The sequence below is a fragment of the Lycorma delicatula genome, chromosome 3 (assembly GCF_047948215.1).
Source record: "Lycorma delicatula isolate Av1 chromosome 3, ASM4794821v1, whole genome shotgun sequence".
NCBI lineage: Eukaryota > Metazoa > Arthropoda > Insecta > Hemiptera > Fulgoridae > Lycorma > Lycorma delicatula.
In genome coordinates, this window is record NC_134457.1 from 44,759,466 (window position 1) to 44,770,941 (window position 11,476).

The 11,476-nt window shown below is 28.8% G+C and overlaps 1 protein-coding gene across 1 annotated transcript; it reads right to left on the reverse strand.

The window, feature by feature from the left end:
* Window positions 1-877: 877 nt before the first annotated feature.
* LOC142321541 (uncharacterized) lies at window positions 878-7,939 on the reverse strand. Its single transcript, XM_075359704.1, has 2 exons — window positions 7,869-7,939; window positions 878-1,638 (listed from the first exon to the last, which is right to left on the reverse strand). Exons 1-2 carry the CDS (start codon window positions 7,875-7,877, stop codon window positions 991-993), a joined length of 657 nt encoding a protein of 218 aa, XP_075215819.1. The 5' UTR covers window positions 7,878-7,939; the 3' UTR covers window positions 878-990.
* Between the last annotated feature and the right edge of the window lie 3,537 nt (window positions 7,940-11,476).

Sequence of the window (11,476 nt, forward strand, 5' to 3'; positions counted from 1 at the left end):
GGGAAGGAGCCAAGAAAAAAAAACTGTTTTGTGGGTTGAGATGCTGGAAGAGGTGGCTGATTTCTCATACCTGGGCTGTGATGTAACGTATATGAGGATGTAAAGGTTTGGAAAAAGACAGCTAAATTTCAATTAGTTTGTGGCTACAGCAGTACAACATTTATACAGTTAAGAAAAACATTCATAAAGCAAGGTAAAACATTAATATCAGGCTGTATGAAAGATCATGCCAAAAACCAAGATATTAAAGAGCTACGCAGGAAAGAAACAGTACTGTAAATTTTTTAAATTATCATGAAAGATGGGTGCAACATGCAGAACAAATGCATATCTCACTAGCTAGATAATTGGTTGACAATTTGGTCTTTCTAGACCATAAAAGAGATGGTTTAACAGAACAAGCTTTATTTCTAGTAACAGGGTACAGTTGGCTAAAAAAAATTAAACTTGGAATTAGCCACTTCAGTTACCAGCATGATGACTATCTTGACTGGTCACTAAATTACCGGGTAGTAAATCAATAGTCAGTATTACGATTTTTTTTTTTTGGATGACAAAAAATTGATTTATATTTTTTATGATAAATTTTTGTTATTATGATAAAATAAAGTGATAAACTTGTAACTTGTAAGTTAAGTTATGGCTTGCCAAAATACAAACAAAAAGTTAAGTTTTTTAATGGACTTTATGAAGACTTTATAAAAAGTTTATTTGCAAGTTTCAGATAAGCTGCTGTTATGTGGTATTCAAAAACAGATCCTATGGGCTTATAACAAACCACTATGAAAAAAAATTATCGTTTTTTTTTACTTATGCTAATTTTAAAAAAATGTTCGTTTTAAAATTAAAATATGGAAAGGTAAGTTAAGTAAAACCATTATAAGAAACAAATATATCTTTATTTTCAACACAATTTATTAAAACAAATGTTTTGATGTAAATAATGAAATAAAATTGGATGATTATGCGTAGGAAAAATAAATTTCAGATTCAGTAACCTCCTGCACGACCACCAGATGGAGGAAGATAGCTGCGGCCGTTGCCGTTGCTGTTCGGACCACCTCCTGAACCGTTTTGTCCTCCTGCGCCGTTAGGTCCACCGTTTCCACCATTAGGTCCACCAGAACTTCCATTTCCGTTTGGTCCGCCGTTTTGTCCGCCTTTTCCGTTTTGACCGTGACCGTTTTGTCCTCCGGTAGGACTTCCGTTACTACCATACCCGTTTGGTCCGCCGTTACCATTACCGTTTCCGTTTCCTCCTGGGTAACCGTTCTGACCGCCGTTTCCGTTTCCTCCTGGGTAACCGTTCTGACCGCCGTTTCCGTTTCCTCCTGGATAACCGTTCTTTCCATTGCCGTTTCCGTTTCCGGGACTACCGTATCCACCGTTTGATCCTCCATTTGGTCCATTTCCGTTTGCACCACCGGGTCCACCGTTTTGTCCATTGGGTGCTCCGTTGGCGCCGTATCCTCCTCCGTTGCCGTTAGCACCTCCTTGTCCCGGAGACGGTGGAAGATAACCGCGTCCATTGCCTCCATTACCTCCACTACCCGGTGCTCCAACTCCACCGTTCTGGCTTACGTCGGCCAAAACAAGAGCTACTGTTGACATTACGACTAAGGTTACTCCGGACAGGACCTGCGAACGTAAATTTAAAACTAGATCAGAATACTATACACTTTCGCAAAACGTGATTAAATTTTTAATCCCAATCACAATCTTTATTTGCTTAATGATTAAACACTTTTTATTTAAATTTAATAATAATAAGAATACTATTTTGCTTGTATATAAGTTAAGTAGTGTAAATCAGCTGAAGTGACGTATTGAGGGACATTTAATCTCCTACCTACCCAGCATCTGAAAAACAACATAAGAGAACTTCTGTTCCTTCAGGGCAATCAGTGAGATTTCAAATTAATTAGCTGTCAAATCAATTGCTTCGAATAGTACCTATAAAAGCAGTGAACTAAAGGAGTAATAATACCTACAGTGAATAAAAGAAAGAGTTAACAGATTATATGTTCATGAGATAAAGTAACATCTGGTCTGCGGAATACTGTAGTACTAAAATACCAGATCGTGTATATATATATATATATATATATATATATATATATATATATATATATATATATATATATATATATACGATCTGGGATTTTATATATATATATGTGTACGTATAATGTAATTTATAAGACCATGTATGCTGGTCTTAAAAATAATTCTTTATTGTTTTGATCACGTCCGAGTGAATAGATATGCTATTCCATCAATAAAAAAAGAATTGTCCCATAATTTGCCTGATTGAATTAAGGGAAACGTTGGTGAAAACCTTGATCAGAGCAGAATACAAATAATTAAATAAATAAAAATAGTTATGATTAAAATCCACAAAACAATTTAGAAGGGATTAATGAAAATTATAACAGCACATATTTATGTACTTTATGAACAGGATATAAATAAACTGTTTTTTTTTGTTGGTTTAATTAGTGTTATTAAAAAATTCATAGACAGAGTAATATTACTTTTGTAAAGAAAATATTTTAATTGGACGTTAAATAAATTGCTTGGAAGATTTTTTTTAATGGTTCGGCAATTTTCAACTGAATAAAATAAAACCTTGAGAAGTAATTATTATTTTTAACAAAGATTAAGCTTTCATAAATATAAACATAAGGATTAGTTAACATTTTTAATTTTCTAAATATCGGTCTAAATGATTCATATTTGAGGTTTAAGCGATGACTTAAATGTATTTTATTCAGGGAATATTTAACTAAACGCTTAAGAAACTATAGCTGTTACGAAGTACAGAATAAAACTGTTGTGGAGAAAAATATTAAACCAGGTGAACTTCTAAGATTCATTCATCTTCAATGTTTCTTTTAAAAGCAATTTTCTTATAGTATATTTTTATCTGTGTTGCATTAATTCTGCAGCACATCACAAAGTAGGTAAAGGTAGTTCCACAAATCTGATCGCGATCTCCTTACAGTTGTTTTTTATAACAATGTAATTAAACTAATAATATATTATGTCCTAATAATTATTATTTATAATGTATGATTACAATGTAATATTAATTTTTATATATGTATATTTGTATATATAATATGTATCATTCAATAAATATTTTATTTTTTATCACATCCGGGAAAATTCCCACCGCAAGCAAACAAAAACCATTACTAGATTTTATCTTATAATGCATTCTGATATTTTACATTCACATCCTTTCAAATATGTAAATGTAAATATTATAAATAATATAATATAATATTATAAAAGTCACTAGAAGGCAAATAGTATACAGACTATAGAAAATTATTTGTCTTATATATATATATATATCACACACACAAATATTTCGAGGAAGGATAACCATTTTTGGATGGTTTTCCTGTTTTTCTTTTATTTATTTTTTCTCTTTTGTATCTACGTCCCGATTTTCTTGTTTATTTTTTTTTTCTAACTCATTCTACTGAATTATGGCACATGTGCATTACTCTGGTTCTTCTAGTGGTTTTTCCCAAATGAAATATTAAATAATTTTACAGTAAATAAATATATTTATGTAATTATGTCAAGAATTTATTATTATTTTTTTGTATTTTTTTATTATTTTTCATTCATTAATGTATTTTGATAAATAAGGATATAAAAAGAACCATAAGGGTTCCGTATTCTAGTATATTTAGGAAATTATTTAAAAAAAAAAAAAACAGTTGATTTAATTAAAATAATTACGACGATGTAAAAATAAAATAAAAATATAAAAGTTAATTTTTCATAAATAAATGATTTTACAGATTAAATGTGAATATATATGACAACTAATGCACGAAATAGTTAAACTGAATCATTCAAAATATAAATATATAATTCGAAATTGGTACTAACACAAAAACAAAATAAATATAAAAAAAAGTGCGTGATAAATTAAAAAATGAATGATTAAATTTATCTTTAAAAATATTGATATTAAAAAGAAACTTTAATTAAAGTATCAAAATTTCAGATTGAATAATTCAAATATTAATGATTTGATTAATTAATTTGAAGTATGATCATTAAAATGCGATTATGTTCAAATGTATGTAATAATTGAAAAAAGAGCATCTCTATTTTAATAATTATTTTGTAAATCTTATATAGTGACCACCTGTTTAAAGAAAACATTTTTATTAGTCCCAACAGAGGTCAATACAGACAGGTTTTACTATGTATGTACGCGTGCGCGCATATACACACATATATACTTTTTTCTATAGTTTTAAATTTCCATTTGACATTTTATAAAATATCTTTGTAATGTAGTTGCTAAAGACATAGCAGCTGATATTTATTCTAATAAAATGATTGTATCACAAAGAAAAAAATAATTTTAGGTTATATTAAATAATTAAAAGTAAACAAAAAGGTATATAGAAATATAAATCTGAAAGTGAATTATTTTCTAATGGGCTAGTAAAAAATGTAAAACTAACCTCTGTTCTAACAGTAAATGAGATTACATTGAAATTCTTCGGGCTAAAATTGTGGGAGCAAAATTGATTGTTTTTGTGAGGTTTTTGAAGTGAACAATTAAAAATATATGAGTCCTGGAACCTTCGCTCTAGTAGTTTTTGAGAAAACTGTTTGAAATCCAAGAAAATCAAGAGTCATTTGTCGTAGCCAAGAAAATTATGTTTTGTTTTAGATTAGTCGTAATTTACTTAGTAAATGGACGATAAACAAACAAATATTTTTAAAATAATTTATAGGAAATTTAATTTTGAAAACATTTATGAATAAAATAAAATTATTAAAAACAAAGCACCCGACTACTAATTGTACACATTTACCTAGAATAATTATGAAAAACGAATAAAAATTAGTTCAAGTAAGTTTTCTTTCTTTTCTTATTTTTTCAGGATACAGTAAGTTAGTCAGCGGTGTGAAATTTAATATTAACTCTACGTTTTATGTTGTAAACTGGTGCCTGAAAATCTTAACAAACATTAAAGTCACCATCTCATAGCCTAAATAGGTATCCCGACTACAACATAAAATGTAGACGTAATATTAAATTTCGCATTGCTGACTAAAAAATGATTTAAATTATTTTATTTAGGGCGTTTTTATTGTTTCCGTATCTTTGCCATTCAATATACTAGTCATCTAGATACAAAACTGGTATAAGTTTTTTTTTTTTTTAGAAACGTGGTATTTAAATAAATTTTAATGGTAATACATTCCTGTTTCTTTTAGCAACATATTTTCGTTATATCTGGAAAATGATAATTTTCAAAATACATAAGAGGTAAAAAGTGTTTTTTTATAGTTTTATAGAATACCATCTTAAAATTTCTTCTTCTTCTATAGTGGAACTGTCCAATGACAGGCATCAAAAACTTCATTTTCCATGACGGTCTGTTCTGAGCCTCTGAGGACCACCCATCTTAGTTCTACAGTATCTGCAACTAGGAATAGCCATCCTGGATCTTTAATGGAGTGGTTTTCCATTACCCTCTCCATTTTATGCCATTGATCTCATGATTGGTTCGCCTTTTGGGGTGCTTTCTCACCCAAAGGCTCCCCTTTTAGATAAGATAATTTAAAATAGCCTATGTTACTTCCAGACCGATATCTGTTACTACCCACAAGTTGGTTGTAGTTGGTTGGATCTGTGAAGTTTCAGAAGGGAACAAACAAACGTATATTGCAGTTAAATACAATACCGTTCCTCTTACGGATGTAGTCGGTTAAAAATAATGTCAACTGAAAACAATTGAAAGTGTAAGAAATTCTTAAGATTTTTATTTAAAATAAAACAGGTTAAAGTATGAGGGGGAAACAAAACCTTTTTATACTGTTAAAAGGTTATAGAAATAATTTATTAAATAACTATTAGAAAAAAAATATATAAAAAATAAATACAAAACCGGTGTAATAGCAGTCCTTAAAGTTAATTAATGACTTAACTTATTATAAAACGAATATTTTATCAAAATTTAAACTATTAATATTAATAGTAGTTTTAAATTGATTTATCAAATCATAAATAAATAATGATTGTCATACTTTTCTCCTTTCAATGAAGATCATTAATCTCTTCGGCTTAACTAATAGAAATTGGTAGAAATTTGGAAACAATTCTTAACACCACTCAGTGGATTCTTTATAAATACATTTTTTTAAGTTATACAAAACATCTCAGAAAGAAAATAACAAAAATTCTACTACTTGAAGATAATAAAAAGTTTAATATGAACATCCATCATGCAACACTTTGTATTCTAGTTACAACTAGCAAAAGATTGCCAGAATTTTCGTCCCAGAGGTGTATTAAATGCGGCTGTATTGAAATTCTTAGAATACAAATTCTGGGAAAAAATGGTCACTTAATACAATTTATAACGTGTTAAATAAGATAAAAAACAGAAAATACGATCGTAGAACTACATATGTGATTTCCGAAAATTCTTTTGTATAGCCAAAAATCTGGAGTCGAGTTCACCTTTGTTTTTAGATTTTGCATAAATTTACTTTGTAGAAAATTTAATTCTAAGAAAATTAATAAAATAAAAGATAAATAAAATAGTAGTTTAACAGCAGTCTTTAAATAGACTTCTTTTTCTTCTATATAGAAGTCAAAGGGCTAGCCAACCTGTTGAGATAAATCACACGGTATCCAATCGTGCTGGGTGAATTATTCATTTAGCAAGTTATGTTCAAATCGGCTGTTCTTGCGTGTTGCACGATCAGTAACAAATGAAAGTAATGGGGTAATCTGTTTCACTTTTTTTTTCATTTTATTTATTTATAAAATACAAAAAATACGGATCTTGAATAGAAACCATTCTAAGTAATGGTACGGGGGAAACGTCAAATATATATATATATATATATATATATATATAAAATAATATTATAATAACTAACCAACAAATAATATAATTTTTTTTACATTTTGTTTATTTTTCATGTTTTTGTATTAAATAAATTTACGTGTACAGTAGCTTCTTAACTAACCATTCGATTTGATACAAACATACGATTTTTAAACCAATAACTTTTATTTTTTTAAATCTGGTTAGTCAAAATATAAGAATAGAACCTTTTGTCATGATATTTAAGAACATATTGGGAGTACTTTAAATAAAATTTTACCGTATGAATAAAAAATTGGTGGTAGACTGATATCAATGTTCAAAGCAAGTTCGGCGTGTTTACTGTCAAATACAATACTTTCTTTTTAGAAAAAAATACTGCATCGTTGCTTATATCCTATCGTTATTTATATCACCAAATTTCCTTTGCCATAATACAGTATCGTTCTCGAAACTATGTTAAACATCTGAAGCTTGGTCAAAAAAGTAAAAATCCCGATCGAACACAATACCATTGAAAGAACTTAAGGAGAATTTGCTGCTCCCTGGGTAGCTTCTCCAAAGACAAATTTTTTTTATAAATTAACTCCTAGATATTTATAATTTTTCAACCACTCTATACATCCAATTTAACTTCTCGCATTCCTGTACCATCATATAATAATAAGGTTTCTTGTAAGAAATCTGTACCAGTAGTGGCATCTTTAAAAAAATAAATAAATTTCTTATTCTAAAAAACAATTTCGATTAATTCATATGCAATTATTATTCATAACAGATCTCAAGGAATAACTCTAACGTGATTGTGAATATTGGAAAAAACGAGTTTTACGTCGGCCTAACATATTAAAATTTAAAATTCGACAATCATTTCAATTAAAATTTAATCCATAAATAGCAAATGAATAAAATCACTGAATCCGCCTTTTGGCCTCTTTAGACATCCCTACTAATTATAAATATTATTACATTTAAAATTAATCTTACCATCTTCATTATGATGTTATTCGAACGGTGGTTGTTGAAAAATCCAACTTATATGGAATAGAAGACCGTTGACTGAATGTACCATCTGATGGTAAGACATCGGTTTTTATACCCTGTGCCCAAAGGTGTGTAAAAGGGGGAAATTCGTATATTAACAATAGTAATAAGAATAGATACGGTAACATGTATACTACTATTATATCGATGATACAAAGGTTATTATCTTTTCAAATCAAATATGAATGGAAACATAACCTACATCAAGGATTCCTTTTTTAATTTTTAATTTATTTTGTTTTAATTTAGATATTTAATGAAACGAAAAGGGATCACGATGTTTATATTAATTTAAATTAAAAAGTAATTTATCATTCTTTAGTACAATGACATAATATATCAAGTCGGTGGGTTTGTGAAAGACCGTGAGAGGGGCAGGCGTATCCTTAACCTCTCTTTGGTTTACTGTGCGACAGCCTATCTGGAGAGGTCGGTTAAGTCACAGAATGAATGAATGAATGTAACATACGCATTCTATTTCGTGTTGAACGTAGTATTATCTAATTCATTCATTGAAGTCTTTTTATTTTAATATTTCATGCTCTTTGCATATAGTGCCACAACATAGAAGTAGTATTTCACCTACATTGAAGATAAATACCCGTTTATATTAAATAATGATACAAAAGATTAATTTAAAAATTAAATATCTTTTTTATACTTTTAATCTTCCGGATTCGTTTACGGTAAAAGCTACTTGTCAATCGATTAAGATAACATTCAATTTTAAGATTTTTTTGCAGCATCTGTGTGCATTATTAAAATAGAGGAGTCTATTTTTGACTCTAGAACAATGAGTTTTTATCGATATTAAATATGATATTACAGATGGTCTTCAAGAGTTTTGTAACACAGATAATTATGGCTTATTCTTATGTATTTTTTTGATACTAGATCTAAATTAATATAACCTCAAAATTTGTCCTAAAGACTTCATTTATTTGTAATTCTCCCTTGTTAAAAATGAAAATTATTTACATTAAAACACTTGTAAAGATTTATGGTGAGTAAATTTTTATATTAATAATAAAATATAAATTTCTGAAAATATATAAGTGTATTCAGAATGGAATATTTTGAAGGAGTGACAGATGCGACTAATACGGTATTAACATAGAATAATACCGATATTAAATGTTAACTAGAAAAATAAATTTGTCGCAATAGCATGATTTAATTAAGAGTCTTTATTAATTACATCATAATTGATATAGTAATTTAAATCACTATTTTTATTGTGAAATAGCCCAGACCAGAAGATTAGTTCGTTCTGGCTTTCATGTGAATACCATAGCGAGTTTGTCTTCTGTTTTATTGCTACTTTTTCTGATAGAGACCTTTAATGTTTTTTGTTTTTCTTTATACACATTTTTACTAATTTATATAAAGAAACCTTGAAGTTTTACAAATCATTCTAACAATTTTTGCTATGTTTATGGTAAATTAATTTTTAAATCTCAAAGAAGAAATTTTTACTGACGATAAGACAGTATGAAAAGTATTCTTGGCACACTTGTGGGCACCTAAAGATGATTTTATTAGGCTTGAGCTCAATTATTTTGTTGTTTCTTATGTGAGTGTAATAGTAGAAAAAGGAGAAACCACTAAATTAAAAACCACTACCAGAAGAGAGAAACACTCATGATCGGGGAGAAAAATTCTACTTGACAAGCTCTTGTGAATCTAAGAAATGTTTATCTTTCACTATTACACATAAAACTTTGTTTGATAAAACAGTTTGTCAAAGCAACGGATCGTATTGACTAAGGTTTTTTATACCTTAAGAGAAAGTTTTCCAGGATCAGTGAGGCGTAAATCAAAGAAGGCATGTTTGAAAATTGGGCACACAATATGTATAAAATATAGATGTTGCATTCATAACTGGAATTTTTCCACCTAACCTTGGGGATGCAAGTAATAAGCACTTTCAGCTTTTATCAGTGATAAAATTGAAGCTTTTATCAGGATATATCTTGTTGAAAATAGGCTACCAGGGAAAATAGAGACGGAATATGATTGCTATTAGAGATTGAAAAGAGATATTCCAGATGCCGAATTCAGGAGAAAACTAATGAAAAAAAAAAATTATGTTAAGATAATATCATACTACAGCTAGATATTTCCTTAAAAAATCAGGGTTTCTTCAAATCCGTGTTACCAAAGAAACTCTGCCCTGCAATAATCAATTCTGGATTGCAGATTTGAAATCAGCGCAAAAAGATAATGCAGTAAGACATATCTTATTGAATGCATTCACAGAAAAAAATTATTTTATATTATGCATAAAATAAGTTGCATTGAGTTGTATAACTTTTTTGGCTTCTCTGATCAATGAGGGCTTTGCTCTGGCTGACTATGGCTTATAAAAGAAAATTATAAATCCCTTTGCTTTGATAATTTCAAAAACTTGCTTCGATATACTTTTAATTAATTGTATTATTTAGTCTTGCTTATGAAATCCACGCTGATTTTCTTACAAAGAAAGTTAATTGTTTATGGTGGCTCCACAAAACAGTGGTTTTTTTTTTTTAATGAGACAATAAATCTTCTCTGGGATTAACATCCAGACTTTCACGTTAACAGAACTTCTTACCGTTGAGCTAATTCGTGACTGATTTTGCCTGAATGCATTGTTTCCCGATTCTATTGAAAAATGATAGCTTTTTCTACGAATGGGATAATTATTAATAACTTTTACACCAGATGAAAAATATGTAAATATTTTACCCATAATGTGAAGTTTCGTCCTCACTCTTTTGATTTTGGGTTCGGTAGAACACAACACAAACTAACAGTATATAACCTTCTTAGAGAATACTGAATTATGTAAATAAATTTTTCTACTCTGAGTAAAATTTTGAGATATCTTATTCAGAAGTCATCGTATAGAGTTTCGTAAAAATCGGTTAATCCAATTAAAGATATAAAGTCAAACGGTAAGTAACGAAAAAAAGCAAAAAATAAGACTTATTATCGCTCGCCCCCGAATGAGATTGTCCAAATACATAACAAAAGTGACATACTAATGTAATAGAATCATCTAATTATGAGTACTACAGAAATTTGCAATGAACCCAGAAACGACAAAAAAAGGGTTTTACCCTTCCCTTTATGAGGTTTGAATAAAATCAAATATCAAGAGAAAGTGTCTTATCTGCTAAAAGGTCACTAAGTGAAAAATGTATACTCTTTGAGTAAAAACTTGAGATACGGGACCAAGTTGTATCTCCATACTTAGAGATAAAATTGATTCATTAATCATATATATGGCAGTCACCGTATTATATTAAAAGATTTTATTTTCAAAAGTTATTTTCATAAGTTGTATCTCCCTGCTCCCTTAATAAATTGTAACCAAAATTATTTACATAATTGATATATTATTTACGTAAAAAACCAATTAAATATTATTTTTTCTTCAAGGCCTCTTTTGGAACTACATGACTCATATTACACTTAATTATACGCTATTAGCTATATCTTGAGTTTGTAGACTCTTGAGCTCTCTTAATTTGTAGGATAATCACTAGCTTATATTAAACGCAAAATCG